The 27,452-nt window shown below is 39.0% G+C and overlaps 1 protein-coding gene and 1 long non-coding RNA gene across 3 annotated transcripts in view; one reads left to right on the plus strand and one right to left on the minus strand.

Moving 5' to 3' along the window:
* Window positions 1–1,337: 1,337 nt before the first annotated feature.
* LOC125272376 lies at window positions 1,338–22,476 on the minus strand. Its single transcript, XR_007185825.1, has 3 exons — window positions 22,167–22,476; window positions 20,544–20,647; window positions 1,338–2,931 (listed from the first exon to the last, which is right to left on the minus strand). It is a non-coding gene; the product is annotated as an uncharacterized LOC125272376 (long non-coding RNA).
* A 1,731-nt stretch (window positions 22,477–24,207) lies between these two features.
* The window catches only part of LOC125272377 (pseudouridine 5'-phosphatase), a 29,183-nt gene continuing 25,938 nt past the window's right edge, over window positions 24,208–27,452 (plus strand). For both annotated transcript variants that reach the window (XM_048197166.1, XM_048197167.1), the window contains exons 1-3: window positions 24,208–24,361; window positions 24,603–24,821; window positions 25,364–25,593. In XM_048197166.1, coding sequence (XP_048053123.1) covers window positions 24,307–24,361; window positions 24,603–24,821; window positions 25,364–25,593 — 504 coding nt within the window. In that variant the 5' untranslated portion in view covers window positions 24,208–24,306. The remainder of the gene's footprint in view (window positions 24,362–24,602; window positions 24,822–25,363; window positions 25,594–27,452) is intronic.

The following is a 27,452-nucleotide window of genomic DNA, read 5'->3' on the forward strand; positions in this document are numbered from 1 at the left end:
TCATAATTTATTTACCTAGTGTCGTTTCGAACCTTTTGCCATTACTTTATTTCTACTTTGGAACACTCTGTCTTATGCAAATACAATGACTGAAGCTATTGTGAAATATTAGTACAATTTAAAATGACTGCTTTCTTTTTGAAATATATTTTAAAATATAATTTATTCATGTGGGCAAAGCTGAAATCAGCAGTTTCGTTTTAAAATAGCATATAGGGGCACTTTAATAAATAGATAGAGAACAGCATTTATTCGAAAAGCATTGTTTTGTAATGAGTAGCATGAGTCTTTACTGTCACTTTTGATCAGCTTAATGCATCCTTGCTGAATAAAAATATTAATTTCTTCATTTTTTGTGTAAACTAAAACTAATACAAAACATCAAATAAATCAGTAATTTAAAGGCAAACCACAATCAAAAGTTCAGTGTTTGCCATTGGATTGCCATTAATTAAAGTAGATTCACTTCTATTGCAGCTCCAGAGTGTCTATGTTTTTGGTCAGTACATGACTGTCAGTGAGACCACAAGTGACTGACCACCATCCAGACCATTATCTCATATGCAGTTCTGAAGCCTTACTCAGATGCTTGGGAAGAGTAGCATGTGTGTGTGTGTGTGTGTGTGTGTGTACCTGTAAGAGAATGAGGACTTAATTGGGCTGAGGCGAAAGCAACAGAGACCAATTACCCATACTCCTATGGTGCTCCAGAGGCCTGTCAAACCTTTTGTCTATCGTGTTTTACGGTTTGCTGAGGCCAGAGCTGCTCTTTTGTGCATTGTCACAATCTGCAGCCGAATGACTTTGCATTTAAATGAAGCCATCACTGAGCTCTACGCAAAAGTAATCTGGCTTGAGGTATCAGAGGGTGAAGGCTATGTTATTAATCAGTTCAGTTTCACATGGAAGACAAAAATATTTTCTAACAAGTATAACCAACAGAGTAGATACAAGCAAATCTATTAGAGTGCATAAATGTGTAGAGCATTTGTTAATATGTATGTATGTGGGTGTAAGTCTTGAAACTGTCAGTGAAGTGCTGCACTGTTACACCTAAAATGGATATGTCTAATTAAAAACTGTAGCTTTTAATTGGCAGTATTGCAAACAGAGGTGACATAGGGAGGCTAAAATTACTTGGACACTTAATCCACATTTAAAACATATTTGAATGCAATTGCATAAAAATATAATATCAAACCATTGGAAATGTACACTGGTTAAAATGAAGAAAAACAAAGTCTCTGGTTGTCAATAGTTAAAGGCTGCTTGAGGGTTTCAGGTTGAGATGGAGGAGCAAAGACTTAAAGATGCAGAGTAATATGGGTTTTTATTATTCAAAAAGAAAATGAAATACAAACTATCCTGTAAGGGAAAACAAAACGGCAAGGCAAAGCCAAAGCAAAGCTCATACAAACACAGAGTGTCACGATCCTGTCACCAACATAAAAACAAGACCAATCGAGGTAGCAGGATCCTGACAGAGGGAAACTGGATTTATATACAGTATCTACAAAAAAAATAAAAAATAAATAAATAAAACACAGAAAGTGAAGTTAATTCTTAGAAAAAATCTATCATTAGCCATATACCTTGACCTTGGCATCCTATAACTTGACATTGAATGAATACTCTGTGGGCTGACCAATATGTTTGGCTGTGTTATAGTGAAGTCTGACACCATAATGACTGCAACACAAAATGTGGCCCATCCTGAGCACACAGCTTACTGTAACCTCTGTTGTGTCTCTGTTCTCTATTAAAGTCAATATGGAGGAAACCAGATCCTGTGTGGTAAGTGAGCTCTCTTTCTCTCTCAAGGTTGATGGGCTTTTACAAACAATGTGAAATGTATGCAGTTCTGTGGAGTGTGTATGGGTGTAAGTTAACAAGAAGAAACATCTTACGAAAAAAAAAAAAGCACATGATGATTTGCACTATATGTGATGGCATGATGTAATTACACAAATACACATAAAATTTACAGTACATTCACCTATTTTTATTCATCTGTTCTCATGGTAACTTCATGTTCCCATAAAAACAGTCTAATTTTATATTACTTAAATTTTTTAAGTTGCGCTGTCCAATATGTCAGTTATGGTGAACTTATACGGACACCTAGAGGCACGGATGAAACATCATGCAAAAAAAAAAAAAAGATTATCGACAGATTATCAATGTAGAAAGGGGCCAATAACAACACTTAGCCATTATTCATTTATTCTGTTATCTAATGTGGTGATCAAAATGGTGGCTCCATGGAGCTCCAGGTAAAAATAATCGGCTTATAGGCTGCATTGTATTATAAACATAATACTCATTTTTTATTGGTAAAAATTTTCTTCTACTCATAATTTTTACTCCTCATTGTACTAATTTTTTTATGGGTAATAATGTGATGACACACAATATATAACTGTAAATATTCATGACTCCAAAAAAGGAGAAAAAAATATCGATGCTATTGTAGAAATGGGCCAATAATAACACTTAGCAATGATTAATTTACAATGTTAACTAACATGGTGATTACCAAAATAAACTATTTAGCATTGTGCTGGTCATGTGATTTCAAAATGGCTCCATGGGGATCCATGTAAAAATTATCTGCTTGTATTAAGCTACTGATTTGATTGGAATCTTCATCTCATGTAAGTCTACATGATTATAAACATATTTTTCAGTAGTACTACTCATATTTTATTTTTTTTATATTTTTATTTATTTATTTTTTTTGTGACTGAATGTACCTTGTGTGCTTTCCTCCACTAACATCTGCAGTGATGTGAGTGCACTAGTTTTCATGTGAGTTCATGTCCAGTAAAATGCCCTCCGAGATCCCAGCACCTCACACTCCTCCCCAGTGCTGTTTAACATGGCTCACACTCTGCCTCATTCCCCTCCATGTTGTTTAATCGGGAAGAGAGTCTGTAATTAAAAATCAAGAGAAGCCACAGTCGAGAGTCATAATCACCATTATTATCATTAGTGTAGAGATGAAAGTACTCTTAAATTTCAAGTGCCGCAGACCTCCGTCTGTTCAATTAGTTTGAAGGAGTGTGTGTGCATGTGTGCGCAGGTTTTCAAGTGTATTCATGTGTGTTTGCAAATGTCTGGCATGTGTTAGATTTGGAAGAAACAGACACGCCTTTTAAAATCCAACCTCATCTTTGTAAACAGTGTGTTTATGGGTTTACTGTAAGCGTGTATATGTGTGTGTACAAACTACACAAAAACACACATTCCCTGGAACATCTTACTGCATCTCTAATCTGTCGCAGTGAGAGATGACTGTTAAATGCACCAGCAGTTTTTAATATGTGTAGGTCACGTGTCATTTGCCCTCTGTGTTCTCTCATATACTGAATTAAGGCCTAACTCCACACATCTTTATGACTTCACTCTCTTCTGGATGTGGTATGAGGCGTATCTGACATGCCTGTGATTTCCCATGTGCCCAATGACTGTTTGTTTCCTGTCACACTCCCATTCTGCTTATCGGACCGTGTGAAATAGTGGCTTCTTGAACAGCTGTATTAAAGCAAGAGGTTATGTGTGTAAAAAATCAGATTATGACTATTTCATTTTCTTAATCTGGAAATGCACTGTCAGTGAATGAAACATCAAGTTATAACACATTTAAATTGTAAGTCGTTCTTACTTTTATGTTTTCTCATATGCCTGGGAAATGTATATCTTCTGCCAGGTGATGTCAGGTAAAATAGGCCAGTTAAGGTTTGGAATGTCATCATAGTTATTTAAGATTCAATATCTAATCACTGGATTTGAATTTTAAACTGACCTTTAAGAAATATTTTGATGGTTGCTTTGATTTAAATTACTCAATAATATTAAAATAATCTTAATTTACACAACTGTTCAAAATTTTGAGGTCTGTACATTTTTGAAGAAGAATTTAATGGAAGGTAATAATGTTTCTTGAGCACTAAATCAGCATATTAGAATGATTTCTGAAGGATCATGTGACACCGAAGACTGAAGTAATGGCTGCTGATAATTCAACAGTTATTTTAAATTAAAATAATATTTCACAATGTCCCTGTTTTTACTGTATTTTTGATCAAATAAATGCAGCCGCGGTGAACATAAGAATCTTCTTTTAAAAACATTAAAAAATCTTACCAACCCTTAAATGTTGTAAACTGTAAGCAAACTTTTGTATGAATGCAGTTTCACAATCACCACTTTACTGCAACTGTCAAGACTGTTTATGAGGAATGCTACATAAAATGTTCTTCTGAAAGATCATTCTTTCTCATAAAAACAAACAAGCTGATGAGTTAAAAAAAATTGACTTGTTTTTATTTTAATTTATCACCCACAAATTCAATTTATACTCCATTAACTTAATCCCCCAGAACCCATTTAATACATTAATTATAGTGGGATACATTTCTTGCAATATGTTATAAATTCTATTAGGCATATTTTCTGTTATTTATTTATTTCCCCTCAGTAATAGATTTGCTGTCCAAATTCTCTGGAGCCTATTTTAATTACACATAGTGTTGTTGACATGGAGGAAGACTACTGACATTTAAATTGTAATGGATTATCTGTGTTCGTGTCTGTTTGGGATGATGGTGAAGTCAGAAGTGAACTGACGAATTGGGATATTGTATGTAAACGAATCGAGCCAATGCACATTGGCATGCAAGCTTTGCGTCACGCGACCCGGTGCTTGTATAAATGTGGAATCGGGTGCACTTGCACTCTGTCTTTCGCATCGGAGCTGAGCATTTGTTCGTTCCTGCAAGATCTCTTCAAGTGTGAAGAAGAAAACGAGTCTCTGGAAGCCTCATCTCTGGTTTATCGGTGTTGGTGTGACAGCACGCTGCAGCGGTGGCCGCGAGCTCTCAACTGCTGTTTTCACAGCAAGCTTGTGTGTTTGACCGGACAAGGTTGCGATTTGGGCCAGTTCTCTGTGTGCGCTGATTGTAGGCGACCAGTGTGAACCTACATTCGCACTACGGCTGTTCCCCTGTGTGCTTCCGCACCAGACAAAAGAGTGAGTTTTCCCCTCCTAAAAGAGCATTGTGGGCGTTACACTGCATCTTTATGAAGATGTCATTCCACGGTCGTTCCCTGGCCCCAGCTGACGGTTGCAATCGCTGTATCATGTGCCTGGGCATTCAGTACGCTGAGTCAGCTTTTGTGGATAGTTCATGTGTCCATTGTGGAAATATGACTATCACAGTGTTGTGGTCTAGACTCTTGATCCTTGGTTCTCAAGGCAGAGTCTCCTCCCCTATGCCACATTTTGCAGTCTTTTCTGGCGGACGGCACTTCCAGGAGGGCGGCACTTCAACGTGGAGGCAGGGTGACCTGAGGATTACGGGTAGGGCTTCCCCACCGAGACCATCTCCGTGGGCCCCTAATTCCTCCAGCACACTGCAGCCAGTGGTGCTTCCCGAAGATTGTGGTGGTCACTCCCAAGAGTGACCATCCGTTTCTTTTGGAGTGCCTGTTAAGGACCAGATTTCAATCGCAGCATTGGAAGGTGAGCATGAGTCATCTGGAGATGACTCGGCTGTGTTGCCTCCTTCTGGGAGAGTAGCATTGTCCGAACCCGATCCAGAAGTGACCGCTATGCTTTCCCGGGTATCCGAGAAATTCAGGCTCGCCTGGAATCCTCCACCGTGTCCAAAACCTTCTCGGTTGGATGATTAGTTTCTCTGGGCGGCTCACTTGTTCACAGAGCCCCGTACCTTTCTTCCCGGAGGTACATGAGGAGGTGACCAGATCATGGAAGACACCTTTATCTGTCCGAAGTCGCAATGAAATTGTGTCTGGCGTCTGCCACCTGGTGGGGTGAACCGCGCCTCCCATACAATGCCTGTAAGTTCTTCTCCAATCTAATGGAGAGGCTTACAGAGCTTGTGGACAGGCCGCCTCCGCCCTGCATGCAAGGCCAAAGCACTCATGGAAATGCCCCAGGGTGGTCTTGACCAACAACTACTGGAGGAGCTGTACCACTGACCTCGCCCTCTGTGTGGTTAAGGTGACAGCACGCTCGATTAGTCAAGCAATGGCCACTTTAGAAGTCTAGGACCCCCACCTGTGGCTGAACCTGGCCGGTATGAAGGATACCGATAAGTATCAGTTCCTGGATTCCCCCATATCCCAGGTCGGCGTATTCAGTGAAGCGTCGAGAGCTTTGCCCAGCAGTTCTCAGCCGCACAGAAGCAGACGGAGGCAATTAAACACATCATGCCCTGGCGGTCCACTGCTGCCACCACCCCACTGCTGGCCACAGTCCCCCCGCCTGCGTCGTGCTCTGCCCCTGTTAAGTCTGCCAAGCAGCAGCCTCTACACAGCAGACAGCAGGGAGCCAGTCGTGGATGCAGCGCCCAGCCCGCTCAGCCAAGCCAGGTTGCAAGAGATCCAGGAAGCTGTCCTGAGATGGGTGACCTGGAGGAGATGAGGACAGCTCTTCGGGAGATGATCCCTGCATTGCTCCCTCCCCCGGAGGAGGGTTGGCTGGAGAATCTTTTGTTTTGTTTGTTTCTGTTCCGTTGCTGGCTCCTCAGTTCCAGAGGTACCCACATCTTCACTAAAATAGCTGTTTCCCATTTCTCCAGGTCCCAAGAGGGTGCGTCTGGCAGTGTGCGACGCTATGCCTCGCCACCCTCAGCCCCCTCCCACTTCGCTAGCAGCGGAAGTGTGTGTGTCGAGGCTGCCCTTTTTGCGCCATCTCCCATACACCCTGTCACCTCACTGAGCCAGACCCCACTTCGGGCCGCGCTGCCGTCCGAGTCGGGTCCCTCTGCTCCGCCTTGCTGCCCCACCCCGGGTACATCTGTGGTGCCAATGGTCCCACTGGTTCGGAGTCTGGAAGCTTGGCTTACGCTTCCCAGCCCATCCTGCTGGCTCCTCCGCACCATCAGACTCGGCTATGCAATTCAGTTCACCCGGCGTCCCCCAGTGTTAAGGGGTATTCACTTCACTCGCGTTCCTGCGAGCGATGTCCCTGTTCTCTGGGTGGAGACTGCAGTCCTCCTGGCAAAGGACACAATAGACCTGGTCCTTCCAGTCGATATGAAGTCAGGTGCTACAGCCCCTACTTCATTGTACTTAAAGGCGACTGGCTTCACAGCCGAGTCCTGAGATGGGTGTGGCAATGTGGCACACTCCGTGTGGCCATCACACTGAGCTGCCGTCATACCCTCACACCGTGGTCGGATCCCTCGTTCCTGCGGGCCACTGTCCAGTCCACAGATGCTTTCACCACCAGTTGGGGAGCCACGTACAACTGGCATGCAGTTTTAGGTCTGTGGATGGGGCCCCAGCTGCAGTGGCATATCAATTGCTTCAAACAGCTGCTACTAGGCAAGCATGTACTGGTCCGTCAGGTTATGCCAGTTGAGCCCTATTGGCCCAACCGGTCCTGCTTTCCAGTACTGATGCTCCTCGCGACAGCTCTTCCATAGCCCATTCCTCTGAGGAAGGACCTTCTGATTCAGGGACGGGGGCACCCTATGGCACCCGCGTCCGGGCCTCTGGAAACTCCAAGTCTGGTCCCTGGATGGGACGCGGAGGTTCTAGGTGATCTATCCCAGTCAGTGGTAGACACCATCACTTCTGCTAGAGCTCCTTCTACAAGGCACCTCTTTGCTTTGAAGTGGAACCTTTTCATCAAGTGGTGTTCTTCTCACCGAGAGACCCCCCGAACTTGCTCGGTCAGGTCAGTGCTTTCCTTCCTGCAAGATGTGTTGGAGCAAAGGCTGTGTTCCTCCACACTCAAAGTGTATGTTGCTGCTATTGCTGCACATCATGATGCAGTTGATGGTAAGTCTTTAGGGAAGCATGATTTGATCGCCAAGTTCCTGATTCGCCTCGTCATCCCTCTATACCCTCTTGGGACTTGTCCCTGGTGCTTACAGCTCTCCGGGGACCACCCTTCGAGCCTTTGTAATCAGCCGAGTTAAAAACTCTGTCCCTTTAGACAGTTCTCCTGATTGCATTGGCCTCCATCAAGTAGGTTTGGGGACCTGCATGCTTTTTCGGTCGACTTTGTGCCTGTATGTGGACAGAACACTAAGCTTTAGGACCTCAGAGCAGCTCTTTGTCTGTTACAGAGGCCAGCAGAAGGTAGTAGCTTCTTCCTGGGCGCTGGCGCATGGCGCCTTGCTGACAGATATACAGTATGTAGAGCTGCGGGCTGGGCGACACCTAGCACATTCGTTAGATTTTATAGCCTCCATGTGGAACCAGTTGCTTCCTGCGTGCTCGCCCCTAGTGGCCAGTAATGCCTGGAGCCCCCGTTCTTGTGTCGGCCTGCAGCACCATTCCCTTCTCGGAGTGGATAAGTGCGCTTATTGCTCCAGTGAGTTCCCCAGCCTGCGAAACCTGTTGAGCTCCTCCGCCACCCTTTGCGGCCTCAGACATTGCGGAGTGTCTGTCGCCAGGCTAAGCACTTGTCAGCTTGCCTCTGCTAGGCTGGGTGCCATATGTTGTGACCCCTATGGTGGTACCATATGTGTACAGTGGGTACGGAAAGTATTCAGACCCCCTTAAAATTTTCTGTCTTTGTTATATTGCAGCCATTTGCTAAAATCATTTAAGTTCATTTTTTTCCTCATTAATGTACACACAGCACCCCATATTGACAGAAAAAACACAGAATTGTTGACATTTTTGCAGATTTATTAAAAAAGAAAAACTGAAATATCACATGGTCTTAAGTATTCAGAGCCTTTGCTCAGTATTTAGTAGAAGCACCCTTTTGATCTAATACAGCCATGAGTCTTTTTGGGAAAGATGCAACAAGTTTTTCACACCTGGATTTGGGGATCCTCTGCCATTTCCTCCTTGCAGATCCTCTCCAGTTCTATCAGGTTGGATGGTAAATGTTGGCGGACAGCCATTTTTAGGTCTCTCCAGAGATGCTCAATTGGGTTTAAGTCAGGGCTCTGGCTGGGCCATTCAAGAACAGTCACAGAGTTGTTGTGAAGCCACTCCTTCATTATTTTAGCTGTGTGCTTAGGGTCATTGTCTTGTTGGAAGGTAAACCTTCGGCCCAGTTTGAGGTCCTGGGCACTCTGGAGAAGGTTTTCATCCAGGATATCCCTGTACTTGGCCGCATTCATCTTTCCCTCGATTGCAACTAGTCGTCCTGTCCCTGCACCTGAAAAACACCCCCACAGCATGATGCTGCCACCACCATGCTTCACTGTTGGGACTGTATTGGACAGGTGATGAGCAGTGCCTGGTTTTCTCCACACATACCGCTTAGAATTAAGGCCAAAAAGTTCTATCTTGGTTTCATCAGACCAGAGAATCTTATTTCTCACCATCTTGGAGTCCTTCAGGTGTTTTAACTCCATACGTCTTGCACTGAAGAGAGGCTTCCGTCGGGCCACTCTGCCATAAAGCCCCGACTGGTGGAGGGCTGCAGTGATGGTTGACTTTATACAACTTTCTCCCATCTCCCGACTGCATCTCTGGAGCTCAGCCACAGTGATCTTTGGGTTCTTCTTTACCTCTCTCACCAAGGCTCTTCTCCCCCGATAGCTCAGTTTGTTCCGGACGGCCAGCTCTAGGAAGGGTTCTGGTCGTCCCAAACGTCTTCCATTTAAGGATTATGGAGGCCACTGTGCTCTTAGGAACCTTAAGTGCAGCAGAAATTTTTTTGTAACCTTGGCCAGATCTGTGCCTTGCCACAATTCTGTCTCTGAGCTCTTCAGGCTGTTCTTTTGACCTCATGATTCTCATTTGCTCTGACATACACTGTGAGCTGTAAGGTCTTATATAGGCAGGTGTGTGGCTTTCCTAATCAAGTCCAATCAGTATAATCAAACACAGCTGGACTCAAGTGAAGGTGTAGAACCATCTCAAGGATGATCAGAAGAAATGGACAGCACCTGAGTTAAATATATGAGTGTCACAGCAAAGGGTCTGAATACTTAGGACCATGTGATATTTCAGTTTTTCTTTTTTAATAAATCTGAAAACATGTCAACAATTCTGTGTTTTTCTGTCAATATGGGGTGCTGTGTGTACATTAATGGGGAAAAATAATGATTTTTTAAGATAAAACTTAAATGATTTTAGCAAATGGCTGCAATATTACAAAGAGTGAAAAATTTAAGGGGGTCTGAATACTTTCCGTACCCACTGTATATCTTCACGGTAGCCTCCCTACGGTGAGACCGTGTCTTTCCCTTGGCAGAGTCCGCTCTGCTGTCCCTGCCAGATGTGTCTCCCCCTGCTGCCTGGAGCCATCCCAGGGACCTCCATATGTGCGCTGCCCACAGCCAGTCCATTATGTGTATTCCCACGTAATACCGAGGGAATGGAGATGTATGTCTTGTCGCCACAGTTCCTGTGCCACCACCGAGCACGAGTCACGTGCTCGTCTCCTCAGTGAAAAACAGAGTGCGACTGCACCCTCTTCCGCATTTATACCCCCACCGCGGGGCGGGTCTCATGATGCAAAGCTCGCACGGCAATATGCGTTGGCTCATTTAGTTTACACTTGAAGGTTATTCGGCTCTCATACGATATCCCAATTTGTCGGTTCATTTCTGATGTACGTCTCCGTTCCCTCCTTCAGGGAACGAGGGTTACATATATAACCAAGATGTTGCACTTGATGTTCATTTGGTTAGTTTGGACTGTGTATTTAAGCCCTGTGTTTCTTTCTGTTCTTTGTCAGTTCTTGTCATGTGTACAGCGGTTGTTCTTGTAGTATTCAGAGTATTTTGAGTTCTGTTAAATAAATAAACAAAAAATGTGAATAGATCCATTTCCTCAACCTTCATTGCAACTGTTTGTGGGAATGTGCTGAAAACATTATTATCTAAATGAAATGCTAAAAAAAACAGCACATTTTGCCTGAATTCATGTCATTCTTTATAAAATTAGGGGAAGTTCTCTTTTCACCCTCCGGGCTGTATTATGCAATACAGGTTGAGTGTGAAAAGTTTTGGTTCAAAAGGCCTCCTAAAAAATAAACATAAATTTAGTGTAAGTTTATGAAAACAAATCGATACTTTATTCCATGCAAGTATTGATCCTTTATTCCAACTATTTCTCCACATAGCATAAATAAATTTGCCATAAGATAGCTAAGCATATCTAATGTCTTGGTCTCCAGTGCATCTAAAACTCTGCTTTGTTAAATATGTTTGGCACATCATGGATTTGAATATTTAAGATTTTTGCTGCCTAGTTCTTACCAATTAATGAAAAAGAAGGCCTTACCAAACCCAGATCCTATAATTGAGACTCCTCTCAGTCCATTCCAGTGCACTTGAAGGATTTTAAAGGGTCTTATGCACTTCAGGTTCTTACTTTTTACAGAGACTAATAGAGAAGACAGGGCTCCTGATCAGGTATGTAACAGCTGTAGCAGTGGTAAGACACAGACATTGAAAAACTTGTGGAACATCTGTTTTGAAATGTATAAATTTAAAGACTTGGGAGAAGTTTTATGAACTGCCTAACCTGTCTGTCCCAGTTTCACACACTCCATTTTAGAGACTTTGTATTCACAATGACATTTTCACAGTGTTTGTTTGTGCAAGTTAGCAAACAAACAAACACACACATACACACTCACACATGGATATCCCCTTCACAAAGGACCCACTAGGGTGGCGTTTGCAATGTTCTCTCCTGACTTTGGTTCTTCATATTGATTGTATCTGCTGAATTAGCATTTCACCTCACTTTTTCTTCACAGAGAGTGTGATTGCCAATACCTCTTACAGGTCTAGAAACAACTGCTGAAAAAGCGATACAAATCAGCTACTCAAATTAATGAGCACATTTGCATTATGTAAATAGTTCAGATGTTGATTGCCTTCTGTTTTATGGAAATGCTATGCAAGGGAGAATATCTTCTCTTCGTACTATAGAATAAGAAAGAACATATTTCTATATATCTGTTATGTAGACTGGAGTAATGGTGCTGAACATTCAACTTTGTCATCACAGTAATAAATTACATTTTTTAAATGTATTAAAATATAAAACTATTAATTATTTTAAATTGTAATACTATTTCAGAAGATTACTGTTTTTTTATATTTTTTAAAATATTTTTATATCGAGCCAGATCAGCCTCAAAAATAATACATATACAAAACAAAGTTTATAAATGCACATCACTATTCACATTTACAAAATCTGATTCGTAAATTCACAACACAATTCATAAATACACAAGTAAAAGCATAAATATTTCCCTAAATATCACACAAATACATCTTACCTACATAAATTTAAAATGTTTACACAAATATGTATATATCAAGTTTTTGAATTTCCATCATACACTTATGAATGATGTTACATGTATGGATTGGTGAATCTGCATTTGCAAAATGTCACACATGCGTGGACTGCTTTGAATTTGTGTGCAGTTTTTTTTTTTTTTTTTAGACCTTCCTGGCAGGGTAAGATTCATAAATATCTTTTTTTTTTTTTTTTTTTTTGGAGGATGTTTAGCCAATTGCTGTGAGCTTTTAATCGACCAATCATAACGCTCCTTAAAGAACAGACTCAAGAAACTCAAATGGTCTTTTATGTAAAGACATTTTAATGGGTACTCTTTTTTTAGCGCCTGATTAGAATTTCTAAAAAAAAATCACATTATGATTTATATCGTTCACACAAAATACACATGGTCCTAAGTATTCAGACCCTTTGCTGTGACACTCATATATTTAACTCAGGTGCTGTCCATTTCTTCTGATCATCCTTGAGATGGTTCTACAGCTTCATTTGAGTCCATCTGTGTTTGATTACACTGATTGGACTTGATTAGGAAAGCCACACACCTGTCTATATAAGACCTTACAGCTCACAGTGTATGTCAGAGCAAATGAGAATCATGAGGTCAAAGGAACTCCCTGAAGAGCTCAGAGACAGAATTGTGGCAAGGCACAGATCTGGCCAAGGTTACAAAAAAAAATTCTGCTGCACTTAAGGTTCCTAAGAGCACAGTGGCCTCCATAATCCTTAAATGGAAGACGTTTGGGACGACCAGAACCCTTCCTAGAGCTGGCCGTCTGGACAAACTGAGCTACTATCGGGGGAGAAGAGCCTTGGTGAGAGAGGTAAAGAAGAACCCAAAGATCACTGTGGCTGAGCTCCAGAGATGCAGTCGGGAGATGGGAGAAAGTTGCAGAAAGTCAACCATCACTGCAGCCCTCCACCAGTCGGGGCTTTATGGCAGAGTGGCCCGACGGAAGCCTCTCTTCAGTGCAAGACGTATGGAGTTTGCTAAAAAACACCTGAAGGACTCCAAGATGGTGAGAAATAAGATTCTCTGGTCTGATGAAACCAAGATAGAACTTTTTGGCCTTAATTCTAAGCGGTATGTGTGGAGAAAACCAGGCACTGCTCATCACCTGTCCAATACAGTCCCAACAGTGAAGCATGGTGGTGGCAGCATCATGCTGTGGGGGTGTTTTTCAGCTGCAGGGACAGGACGACCGGTTGCAATCGAGGGAAAGATGAATGCGGCCAAGTACAGGGATATCCTGGACGAAAATCTTCTCCAGACTGATCAGGACCTCAGACTGGGCCGAAGGTTTACCTTCCAACAAGACAATGACCCTAAGCACACAGCTAAAATAATGAAGGAGTGGCTTCACAACAACTCTGTGACTGTTCTTGAATGGCCCAGCCAGAGCCCTGACTTAAACCCAATTGAGCATCCCTGGAGAGACCTAAAAATGGCTGTCCACCAACGTTTACCATCCAACCTGACAGAACTGGAGAGGATCTGCAAGGAGGAAATGGCAGAGGATCCCCAAATCCAGGTGTGAAAAACTTGTTGCATCTTTCCCAAAAAGACTCATGGCTGTATTAGGTGCTTCTACTAAATACTGAGCAAAGGGTCGGAATACTTAGGACCATGTGATATTTCAGTTTTTCTTTTTTAATAAATCTGCAAAAATGTCAACATTTCTGTCAATATGGGGTGCTGTGTGTACATTAATGAGGGAAAAAAAAAAAAAAGAACTTAAATGATTTTTGCAAATGGCTGCAATATAAGAAAGAGTGAAACATTTAAGTGGGTCTGAATACTTTCCATATCCACCGTACCCTGTTTAATCAGATCAATCTGTAATGTTATTAAATAAGTGTTAAATGTCCAGATATTTCATTTAATAACAACAATTATGTAATAGGACTGGGACATATATATATATATATATATATATATATATATATATATATATATATATATATATATATATATATATATTAGTTAGAGCAAGGTCAGCTCTGGAGGTGGGTAATCTGTGTAAATTTACCAGGTTGGTAATTTCATCAAACCAACCCAAATAATTTGTGCTTAATCTGTTTGCTCTTTAATTAATCTTTAATTAATCCCTCTCCAAGAACATTCATACCTTCATACATGATTTGACTCACTCCTGATCGCACTTCAAACATTACGCTGAACTGGTCAGAATGACCTGGCTAAACCTTTTTTTTAATGAATGGATTTTATGGAAGTAAAATAATGCCATATGTTTTTGAAACAAAAAGCATGTTGAATTGCACTAACTGAGAAAAAAAAAATGCATTGCATTAACATTGCATTATGCATGTGCTTGTATTTTAATGCATTGTATTTTTAGGGCTTGCATTTTTATGGGCTGAAATTCAACATGGTTGTATATTTAAGCTGTGAATATTTCAATTCAAAACATTTCACACACATTTTCATTGTTAAAAATGCAATAATCCATATTCACCTTTCAGATTTCACTTCCAAAATATTCATTCTGTTTAAAAATACAGCCTATAATATTCAGCAGGAAATTTTTGGTCCATTTTATTTTGCGTCCACAAAGTCAGTGGTTCAAAATTCAACATTTCACATCCACGAACTGCAGGAACAGCAGTAGAGTACATAGTATAATCTCCATCTGCTGTTATTCGATCTCACCAGCAGGTGGTGCAAGCGCGTGTTGATGAAGAGCAGAGCAACAGTTACAGCAAGTCATTCATTTCATTCATTAAAACGAATTTACATTAACGGAGCAAGCGGTAAGTGCATGTGTGATGATTATCAGGGACAGTATATATGCAGAAAAGCTGAAAAAGACACCAAAGTTGTGTTTACATTTAATTTAATGTCTTCACTGTTACTTTCCCTGTGTAGCCTACATGTAAGCAGCTACAGTAAATGAGATTATAACGTTATTCCCTGATGCTAATGTACAGTTCAAACATTAAATCTGAGGTAAACATAACTTTCATTATATCGCGGCACTGTGCTGCAGTACTGGGGTTTCCATCAATACCTCATACTCCAGGATTCCCGTGCCGTCGGGACATATAGAACACTGAAATTATCTTTATAGGCTAAATACAGTGATATATGTCGACTAACAGCAGATGGAGATTGTGAAATGTTGAAATTTGAACCACTGAATTTGTGGATGCGAAATAAAATGGACAATTGCCTGCAAGACGGAATTAATATTTTGGAAGTGAAATCTGAAAGGTGAATATGGATTATTGAATTTGTAACAATTAAAATGTGTGTGAACAGTTTTAAATTAAAATATTCACAGCTTAAATATACAGCCATGTTGAATTTCAGCCCATAAAAATGCAAGCCCTAAAAATACAATGAATTAAAATACAAGCACGGTTAATGCAATGCATATTTTTTTTCAAGTAGTGCAATTCAAGATACTTTTTGTTTCAAAAACATATGGCATTATTTTACTTCCATAGGATTTATTCAACTTTTTTACACCGAGGCAAAATGCAGTTTGCGATGAGTTATAATGGAGAAAAGGCTGAGAAAACCTGACTGATCTGAGGTCAGCATAATAGGGGCCAGCCTCTGGTGCTCTAGAAACATAGCATGGCAGAATCAAGTTTCTATAGGTAACCTGAGAATGTGACAGTTGCAGCAGTAGGTGTAATATAAATAGCGTGTGTGCACTTGGTGTCAAAACAAAACTTCATCATGTGGGATGCTTCTTACAGCAATCTATTTTATTACAGTCAGGTTATTTATTGATTGATAATTATCTGGGCCTCTTTGGTCAAAACTGACCACAAAATTTTACGTTATGAATTTTTTAAAAAACATTTTATTCATCAGAATGGGATGACACTTGGTGACTTTTGTCGCATTAGCTATGTGAATAAACAAAAGTCATGGACATGATTCGGATATGTTAAAACGGTCGAAAAATAAAAAGTAACACTTGGTACCTTTGCAGTCAAAAATAACTGATGTAGGAAATGAATGGATTTTTTTTTTTTTTTTGACACTTGGTGGCTTTTGTCACCTTAGCTATATGACACACACACACACACACACACACACACACACACACACACACACACATAAATAAATAAAAAATAGCTCATAAAATTGTATAAATATTGCATAGTATCATACAATCAACTAGTTGGTTGAATTCTACAGGATGTCCAGGAGACGTGTATGTCGCGTTCTTTAACAGTCCGCCTGGAAACAAACGCTGTGACGCCAAACCCCCTCGTAGAAGAAGAACGCCGGTGTCATGGTTATAAACTGTGACAATGAGCGCTTATCAGGATCAAATATACACTGGATTTTCAAAACTTCATGGCTCCATTGCTGCAGTAAACTTGCACAATGTTCTTGAATTAATAATTTATTTGATGCATGCCGGTCTGTTATTGTAGGGACATCGACTTTCATTTTCACGCCCCTAAACCTGACGCGGAACAAACGAATTGTGATTGGTTGCGTTACATGTCAGTCAAACGTCTTCTTGGGCGGTCCTTGGCCAATGAAAGCTGCGATAGAGTTCAGACCTTCTGCCATCAGTCTGAAGGTCTGGCTCCGCAAGACTAATTGAATCCTAATATACAGTAGACTATAGGATTCTGAAGTTTTTTTTAACAAAACTATTTAACATACTATAAACACAGAGTAACAGTCAGTTAAAATAGTCACTTGCTAAAAAAAATTACTGTGAGCCATCTAATGCATGCTCTCAGCTAACGCGGGAATGTTGGCAATATTTTGTTTGCAAACAAACATTGTTGTACATATAACATAAAAGAACTGAGTGACAACAGTATGACATCAGCTTGTGGTTTATGTTGTAATACACTGGAGACAGCACATGTTATTTCCAGCTAGTTACATTTACTTAGCTGCCAGGACTGGTACACAGCCTACTCTTTCTGTGAAAGTTTTCAGGTTGGCTATTTTCAGTAAATTGGATTAGCAATGTCTGTATCTGTTTTACAAAGGTACTTGCTCTGTGTATCAGTATTCTTTAGAGTGGCCATACACTGCAGTGCCCTGAACAGACAAAAGTTAATTGCCACTTTTGATATCATTTGTTGTCAATGGACTGCAGAGGGGAATATGAACAGAGGGTCAAGTGAAGCACAGTCCCTGTTGAGTGTTTCAGCATGGCCATCATGGACAAAAAGCACATTTGCTAATAAATTTTGGGCTATAGGTGCCCAGAGATCTTATCCATCTATGGATTTGTGCATGTTGCTGGATAGAACAACACAGAACAGGAATTTTGTTCCTTAACCAAAACTAGGCCAACAATATTTATTGAGTCCAACTTTATATATTTAAATATTGCAATCTGCACACAACACTTTTTATTGTTTTTATCATTGTTTTTATCAGTGTTACTACCTCATAACATACCCTGCAATTTTGTACATGCTTATTTTTGCACATATGACTACTCTACTACTATTTTATCTACTATGTATATATTTAATGCCCAATCTGAATAGCTGAAAAGGTTGTATTCTGTATAAGTATGTGACAAATAAATAAATCTTGAATCTTGAATATCATATTCATTATTTTGTGAAAACCAGTAGGTCCAACATAAACATGTGAGTAGGAACTGAAAAAAAAAAAAAAAAAAAACATTTTATACCTTTATTCCACCAATCAGGTTTGAGCCAAATCTCCACTTGCTCATCTTATTCAAAGGGAAAAACATTAATGTCATCGCTCTGTGACTCACATCTGCTTTTAACTCCATCAGTACACCCCCTGAATTATTATTCAGCTCCATTAATTGCACATCTATATTTAATCACTGCATTCACATGTCTCTTCATTTGTCTCTTCTTACCAACACAACACTTTAAATTTGATTAACATGAGCAACTACCTGAGATGTAACTCACATACAGTGTTTGTTGTAATCTTTGTATTTGACTAATGGATGAGGGTATGTCACTTCTGACCTTTACACGCAAATACTCATTAGCACCAAAAACTGATGTGTCAAGCAGAGTGTTATAAAAAGTTGACCTTAAAGGTCAATTATTCATAATTCTCACAAATTTAGAATATACATGGTAACAAACAAAACACCAAAGTGTGGCAAATAACTACCGTATATCTTATTCCAGAGGAGTTCATCTAAAAATAGAACTCAGTATAACTACACAGTCTAGCATGTCTTAGACTGGCAGCACAGTTTTTCAACATGATGGAGTGCTGTAGATTAAATCTATGCTGTTTGTTTATCCAAAGACTGATGGCCTTGTAATCATTTAGGGCTATGTCAATATCACACATCACGTCAGCGTAATGTGTATGTTTACCAATATTGATAAGCAGCCAATAAAAAAGAAGCTTGAAGGACATAGAATAATCTTCTGCATGCAATGTGTGGTTCCAGAGAAAGAGGAAAAAAGACAAATTAAACATGACTGTTCATTTATTCTCATGTTTTGCGAATATATATGCCATGTTATCATAAAATGGTCAAATTATGTGATATTTTAAAATATTTTAAAACATATATATATATATATATATATATATATATATATATATATATATATATATATATATATATATATACACACACACAAGCTTACAAATTGTAGTTTTCATATTTGTAGTTTTCTGATTTTCAAGACAAATGACAGAGGGACAGTAATTTATTAATTCACAACAATTTTTTGACTCATAAAGCATGTTTAGACATTACTTTTTGCATGTCTTTTATGTGTTTGTTAAAGGTTGAATTCAAACCAAATACTGCCATTCTGTCCATACTACTTCTAAATAGGATGTCAGTTTCATAAATTGTATGAACAAATAAATGGTTCAGGTCACTCAAACAAAGGCTATATTGAAATAGAAAAGTCGTTATGAGCCTGGATGGTATCTAGTGGAAAAATTTGGTACTGCGCCCAAACAAAATCTTACTGAAAGCTCAATTTTTGAGATATCAAACTAAAATTTGAAATACAACTTTATCAGTTTTTAGATTTGAGCTTTGATTTTCTTGTAGTTTTAGAGTAAAACAGTTTTGCAAAATATGAATTTTATACACTGTAAAGTGTAAATTATAAGAAATCATATTTTTGCCTTTTAGATTTTCCTAAACTAAAACTTCAATAACTATTTTTTTTTTTTTTTATTATTTTACTTTCATATTTTTTCTTTTGCTTCTAAAATAATCTGCCAGGTGTCCCATTTATAAAGCCCGGGATACACTGCACGATTTTAGCAATTCTATAAGATCATTACAAATCACACTGTGCGACATGGATCTATTAAACTTGGGTACGACATGAATGTAGACTGTACTATGATGACACCTGTTGACTCGTAGGCTATGATGCAAGTTTCTATAGAAGAATAAAACGTTGATTCGTTGGTATGCGCTAGTGGTAAACAAAACACCATGTTTGTTTTTTTTTTGTTTTGTTTTTTTAACAAAATACCATGTTGAATCACTTTGGCAGTTGTAGTTTTTATGTGTGCTGTAAAAAAAAGGAAGTGGTGAGAGAAGAAGGGACATAAGCTTGAGGTAAGCAGTTTTAAGTTTTTTATTGGCTGGTCAGTAGACGTAGGTCGTAGCAGCAAATATACTGTGCGATGATCATGCTGCATTTTTGACACTGTCAGAAAATGATCGTAGGCTATCTTTGGTCGCAAGACCGGGGAAACGGCCGTCTTTGAACCTCTCTCACTGTAGACTACTACATAGGACCACAGATTAAGAGCCACGATCACAGAAATCACCACTATTGTTTCACAATGGCAATCTTTTATCTGGGTCAGCCAAAAATCGTGCAGTGTATCCCGGGCTTTAGGAGGGTTTAGCTAGCCTCCGTTTTGTTTGACAACACTTCGAACATCAACAGGAAGTTACAACCACCCAGGATCACTTAGAGCACCTTTAAAAGAAATACAAATAAAATCCATAGACTGACATTTTTTTCAAAAAAATACAGCCCTCCTGTAGTATAGGAATAAAGAACAATGCACTCCTTCAGACGTGCATTCTCATTCTGTCTGTCCATGAAGAGCACACCTTGTCTGGCTGAGCATTCAGTGTGACTGGGACACAACAGGCAGTCGGTACAATAGACTAGAGCTAAGTCAGAGTTGAAAGTGGGGCTACTTTCCGCTACACCCAATTAGATCTGGAATCCATAGCCTCATTAGCTGCCCCATGCTGGAGGAAACCTCCACTCCCCAAACATGCCTCTGCTCCTAACGAGGCTCTCTCACTTTACATTGCACTTCCAATTACCTTGTCAAATGTGGATGGAGTGTAGGCCTGGTGGGTTTGTCTAGGTATCTGCTTCTGTGTGATGACCCTCAGTGATGCTGCTGTGTGGATTTTAGCCAGAGCAGCTGAAATACAATAGGCATTTAATTATGTCTAAAAATGCAGAACCTGATTTCACCAATCACAACATGTTACTGGAACAATATTCCAATCAACTAATCAGATTTAACGGACAAGTTTACAGTTTATGTCAAGTCAGTTTGGCTTACAACCAGGTGCTTCTACATAAATGTTATTCACCTATCATTTCACATTTTAGGGATAACTTATGGGTTAAGTTAGGTTTAGGGGTAGGGATATGTTTAGGATTAAATTTTCAGACAGGAATGTTGTTCCAGAATCAACAAATTATGTTGACCCAGGAATGTGTCTAACTCGTCAAAATCAGGATGTGCTCTAAAAATCTCTAGTGAAAATGCATTTTCCCCTAAAAATAATAAAAAGATTTTGTTAGTGTTCGGTCCCCTTGTTGCAGCACAGTCAAGCTTGCATGGACTCCTCACGTTTGTGCAAAACCTGATGATTCATGCAACCCCAGCATTTCTAAAGAGCATCTTGTTTGCTTCAATAGAAGCAAGGATCTGACCTTTTGTACAAATTAGATTACATGACAACATCACAAATTGTATTATTTGAATGATGACAAAGAAATAGTGCAGGATATTATTTTCATAGTATCTTACATCATCAAACTGTTTTTTTTTTTTTTTTTAATCTTAAACTACTTGGGGCGGTTTCCCGGACAGAGATTAAGCCTAGTCCTAGAATAAAATGGCCCTTTAAACCAGATTAACAGAAATCTGCTTTCTCTGTCATAGTTTAAAATAGTCCTAGACTTAGTCTAGTCCAGAGTTTAATTAGCTGATTTCCTGGAGGAAGACTAGAGCTACTTCAGGACTAAACTGAGGCTTAAATTAAACCTACCAGGAGGCAGATTTAACTTCAGATTAATATTGTGTTTCAAAGAAGACACATGTATTACTTGGATATATATCGATATTGATATACACTGTGTGTGTGTGTGTGTGTGTGTGTGTGTGTGTGTGTGTGTGTGTGTGTGTGTGCGTGTGCATCCCAGATTTTCAATTTGGTCTCAGACTGGAATCCACTGTATCACATATAACATGTAAGACTTCCCAGCAAACATTGGTCCGACGGCAACGTTGTGCCCCTGGCCAAAAATAGTCGCAGTAGGATGGCATAAATTGGTAAAAAATATGTAACACAGAACATTTCCTAAAAATGCATTCAGATATGTTTGTACATGTCTAAAATTCTCTGGGGTTGCATGTTACTTTGACTTTTAGCTACGTGTAGTTCAATATATAATAATTAATTACTTAATTAATTAATAAGATAATGTCAAAGACGTCAGTTCAAATTAAATTTTTGAACTATTTTTCAACCATGATGGGACATTTCGGAGGGACGTCTTTTCAATGGCCATTAAATGTGCAAATGTTTGCTGGGTTGGCACTTGGCTCCTCCTTCCCTCGGCTCCATCTGGGACCATCGTCCTTACGGCTCCACCGGACTCCCTCATCCCTCATGGTCAGATGTTGCTCTGAATGCACTATGGACTACCTGGCCTTCAGCTTCATGTCATCCCTCCACCCCTTCGGCTTAGTCTTCCCTCCGGCTCGGCCTTGGTCCTCAGTCTCACCACCTTTGCCTCAGTCCTCTGGCACCCTAGCTCCACCTCGGATGCTCGTCACTGTGGCACCGCCTTGGTCTCCAGATCCATCAGTGTCACATGGTCTCATCAGCTCTTTGGCTCTGCCTGGGTCTCCACCTGCATCTGGCATTTGTACTGGCTGTGGTCTGCCCCAACTGGCTCCTTCTGCTTTCCTCTCATCCCTGGCTCCTCCCTGTTTCACCTGTGTTCATTGGTCATTAGTTTCTGATTAATCCCACACCTGTTTCTGTTCTGGTTAATTAACAATTTAGCCTATTTAGTTCTTTGTCTGGTATTGTCTATGGTTTAAAGTGGTTGTGTTCTCCTGAGTTTTTCCCTAGATATATAGAGGGTATGCAAGTGACGTCACCGTCGACCGTTAGTACTGTGGTTACGCACGCTGAGTGGCAAAAGACTGAGCAGCAGCATTGGTTTTCAGCGTGAATGTTGCGAAAAACACACAAAACACATTCAAAACGGGAAAGAGCTTTGCGGCTGACTGTACAAATAGATTTGACACAAACCCTGAGGTATATATTTAAAAACTAGAGAAAGCAACAGAAAAAGAAGCAAATGGATCACTGCAAGTCACAGAAACAGCTGGACTCCAGGCAAAGAAACATGGATTTGCAGTTATCATTTTGTGTTGAATTGTTGGATTTTGAGGTAAAATCATACCTTATATATTGTATTGTTATATATTATGTTGACGACTCATCAATTAAACATTTTCCATCTTATATTATGCATAATTGGGTGTTTTTAAATAAACAACACTGTCAAAAACTATACTATAAAACTATATATGTTTTAGGGCTGGACAATATGACGATAAAACATTGATATAAGTGATTAAGGAGATTTAACCTACCGATATTGTAGTTATATAAAATATTCACAGCCAGATTTGCTTTATGTATTTCCCCCGCGTCAAATCAGGCACATATAAATGTCAGGAAACACGACTCCTGGCTACATCTCAATATCCATGGATTAGGTTTATATGACAAGTTGTAAGGAACACTTTCGAGTCCAACCTTTAGGGTAATTCGTTAGTTTTACTCGCGTTTTCACCGTTTCTCCTATTAATCCAGTTACGCAGCAGGTTCTTTTGCCACTCAGTCCAGCTGAGGGAGCGCGTTTTCGGCGGGAAAGTGACGTCGATGCATACCCTCTATTATGATATTATTAATTTATTTCTCTGAATCTCCTGCATTGTGCGAACACAGCTATATACATATAAATTCTCTGCCAAATAACTGTATAAATCACTATAAATAATATGACCTACTGCACTTGCAGTTAAACAAGATTATAATGTCAGCCCTTGCAGTCACAGGTACTTCACAAACTTCTTACATCTATGTGTTTATTTTTTATTTGCTCATTTGCTCTTTTTTTAGATTATAAAGTAATAATAATAAATAAATAAATAAATAAATAAATAATAAATAATAATAAATAATAATAATAATAATATTGAATTTTAGAGTTTTTAATGCAAAGGACCTCAATATAAGATGATCCCCTTATAAGTGAACCCCTTCTTAAAATATAAAGGCAGCTGTACATTTTTATGTATATACAGACTCTTTATTCTGAAAAATGATGTCATAAAGACAACATTGATTGCAATAAATAAATAAATAAATAAATATGTATGTATGTATGTATAATACAATTCTAAATGTAAGAGCTTTGGATCAACGTGCGCTTTGAAAAATACATTTCCCATAAACCTTTGCAACAAGACTGGTGAGTTATAAAGTTTCCCTGGGTTATTATTACTCAAAAAGTCAATCTCATAAAAAAGGGACACGATTGAAATCATATTATTATTATTTTATTATCTGTTCATCAAAGCACATACATTTGACTTAACATTCAAATATATCGAGCAAGATATGAATTGAAGTTCTTCTGAATTTGGATGTGTTGCTGTTGTTTTAGTTGTAACTTCGATTGTCCAGCAGTTTTCGTGTCTGTGTCTCTCCTGAGTCAAAGAAGTTTCGTGTATACACAAAGTAGAGTAAACGTATCGATTAAAACATGTCTTATAAACCAGTAACACACGTGCTTTTTGATATGGACGGATTATTATTAGGTAGGTGCGCTTGTCTTTCCATTAAACAAAATCAGAAAGACAGTCCGTCTTCATCGAGTGTGTTTCTGATAGTTTAAAAGATTTTTATTTTTATGTAAGTTAGGCTAATTAAAATATACTTTTTAATGTCAGTAGCTGCACATTAATAATACTTGCAAATTTATTTTGCAGACTAGCACTCTTTGCAGACTAGCAAATGATATAGTATACAGTTTCTGCATGTTTTTATTTGTATTTGCAGATACAGAGAGATTGTACACAGTGTCATTCCAGGAAGTCTGTGACAGGTTCAATAAGAAGTATACCTGGGAAGTGAAGTCCTCTGTGATGGGGAAAAAGGCTTTGGAGGCTGCCAGGATCATAAGAGACAAAATTGAACTCCCCATGACCCCCGAAGAGCTCCTAGAGGAGACCAGAAAAATTCAGGAGCGATTATTCCCCACAGCCTCTCTGTTGCCAGGTAATGTCCATGTAAAGATTGGAGCTGGAAGGTCATTTTGAAACAGAAGGTGACGGAGGGATGCAGCATCTAGAGCATGTGTTTTCCTCAAATTCACCATATGAATAAAAGAAACTGGTTCAGGTCACACTGATTGGTTATTAATTTTGGGGGGGTGTTCACACTTGTTCTTCGGTTCTCTTGGTTCTTTTGGTCCAGACCCAAAAAGAAAATTAGACATGTAGTCCTGGTTAACATAGCATTCACACTGTCTTTTTTAACACCAAACCTAAAGAACAAAAAAAAAGTTTTATGGTATATTGTGTGACAGAACTTGCCTGAAGATATATATATATATATATATATATATATATATATTTTTTTTTTTTTTTTTTTTCATATTTCACTCAAGCTGCATTAGAGTTCATTGTTTGGTGCGCAGCAGGGTTCACACTAGTTCTGAACCACACTAACAGAACAACCAGAGTTTGTTCTAATCTAACCTGCCAAGTGTGAACACAGCCTTAGTGGCCATTATCTGATGTTTTTTTTTTTTTCTCCAGGTGTAGCAAAGCTTGTCAATCATCTACACAAGCATGGTATTCCAATTGCTGTTGGCACAAGTTCAGCAGGTCTGACCTTTGAGATGAAGACTAGCCGTCATAAAGAGTTCTTCAGCCTCTTCAGTCACATTGTCCTTGGAGATGATCCTGAAGTAAAGAATGGCAAGCCACACCCTGACATTTTTGTGGTGTGTGCTAAGAGATTCTCCCCCCCAGCCAACCCTGAACAGGTAGGGGTGAAGCTATTCTATTCTATTCTATTCTATTCTATTCTATTCTATTCTATTCTATTCTGTTCTGTTCTATTATGCCATTCAGCAGAGTGATGCTTTCAGCCAGTAGGGAGTTTGCATGTCACCACTTTTTTGACAATATATAATCAAGTACAAACAGTAGCGGCTGTTGAAAAGGTAATTCCTTAGCAAGAGTAGATTTGTACATAAAGAGCATACCCAAACATTTTGCTGGCATTCTGAAGTATGATGATATGCATTATTGAAGGCTCAGGTTTCCCAACAAGGTCTGTCAGGAACTGTAATGAAAGTTTGCTTGCTTTAGGTTTGTTTAGAGTTGACACAAGATATATTACTACTACTATTACTACCACTAAACAATAATAAAAATGGCATAAAATGTTGCCACACTTTTTCCTATGTTGCTTTTCTGTTGTATAATTTAGTTCTAATCTCTTTCTTTTGCTGCCCTTATCCAAGCCATTCTGTTTATTATGTGGGTTTTAAAATGTTATAAAATAGATATTTAGATATACATATACATATACAAGTTGGGTATAAGTAAAAGTTTTTGAAAGAAGATTGATGAAAGAATGATGATGTTCACCAAGGCTTCATTTATTTGATCTTAAACAGTCCAAACAGTAATATTATTAAGTATTATTACAGCTTAAAATAACTGTTTTCTACATGATCCTTAAAAAAATCATTCTAATATGCTGGTTTGTGTGCTCAAGAAACTTTCTTATTAAAGATAAAAAATGTAAAAAAAATGGTTGTTCTGCTTAATGAAGTGGGGTACTGTGGTAACCATCAAACCATGATAAACTGTCTTTTTTTTTCAGGATTCTCTGATGAAACAAGTACATTACTTGAAACGTTTGAAAAGTTTGGGACTCAGTAAGATTTTCTTTTTGAAAGAAATTAATACTTTTATTATGCAAGAAAATTGTCTAAAAGTTACAGTAAAGACATTTTATAATGTTACAAATAAATGCTGTTCTTTTGAACTTTCTATTCATAAAAGAATCCTGAAAAATGTATCAAGGTTCCACAAAACAATATTACAACTGTTGATAATAACATTGGCAAAGATTTGAGTACCGGTTGGCATATTAGAATGATTTCTGAAGTATCTTGTGAAAAGAGTTATTTTAAATTGTAAGTTACTAAAATTTCACAATATAATTTTTTTAAAATGTATTTCTAATCATGTGAAGCCTTGAATTGTAGTGTAATTGTCTTTGCTGTCAGTTATCATCAATTTGATGGGTCCTTTCAAAGCAGTAACTTGCTGAAAAATCTTAGAATCAATGTAATGCTGGTTAAAATCTTATAGGATTTTCAAAATGTGAGACACAAACATGAGGACAAAAAATCCTCGAATTAACAGTTTTGCTGTTACAATTTTCACAAAATCTCTCGAGACTTCATAGTAAACATGACGGACAATAGGCAGGAAGAAATAGCGACGATATTATTTTTACAGAAAATTCACGGAAAAAAAAGAAAAGAGTTTGGGTGAAGATGGCAGGAACATGGTCTTTACTTTGTGCTGCACCGTGACTGTGTTTGTTATGCTTCCTTCATCTGTCAGCTTGCTTTCTGATTGTATATTGTTTCGTTTCACTCGATAATCTCCAGAGCGTGCACGCATTTGTCAGGATTTCTGATTCGCGTTTTTTGACGTTCTTCCGAGCAGATTCAGTCACCCTTAACACACCTCACACCACAGGAAAATGTTTCTATTTTCTTTTGGTGTGTACCCAGCATAAGCAAAAGTGCTTCTATATCACCACATAATGAATATCAGTACAGCTTGGCCACAGGTCATCACATCAGTGCTGCTGATATTT

Source organism: Megalobrama amblycephala, linkage group LG7 (genome assembly GCF_018812025.1).
Source record: "Megalobrama amblycephala isolate DHTTF-2021 linkage group LG7, ASM1881202v1, whole genome shotgun sequence".
NCBI lineage: Eukaryota > Metazoa > Chordata > Actinopteri > Cypriniformes > Xenocyprididae > Megalobrama > Megalobrama amblycephala.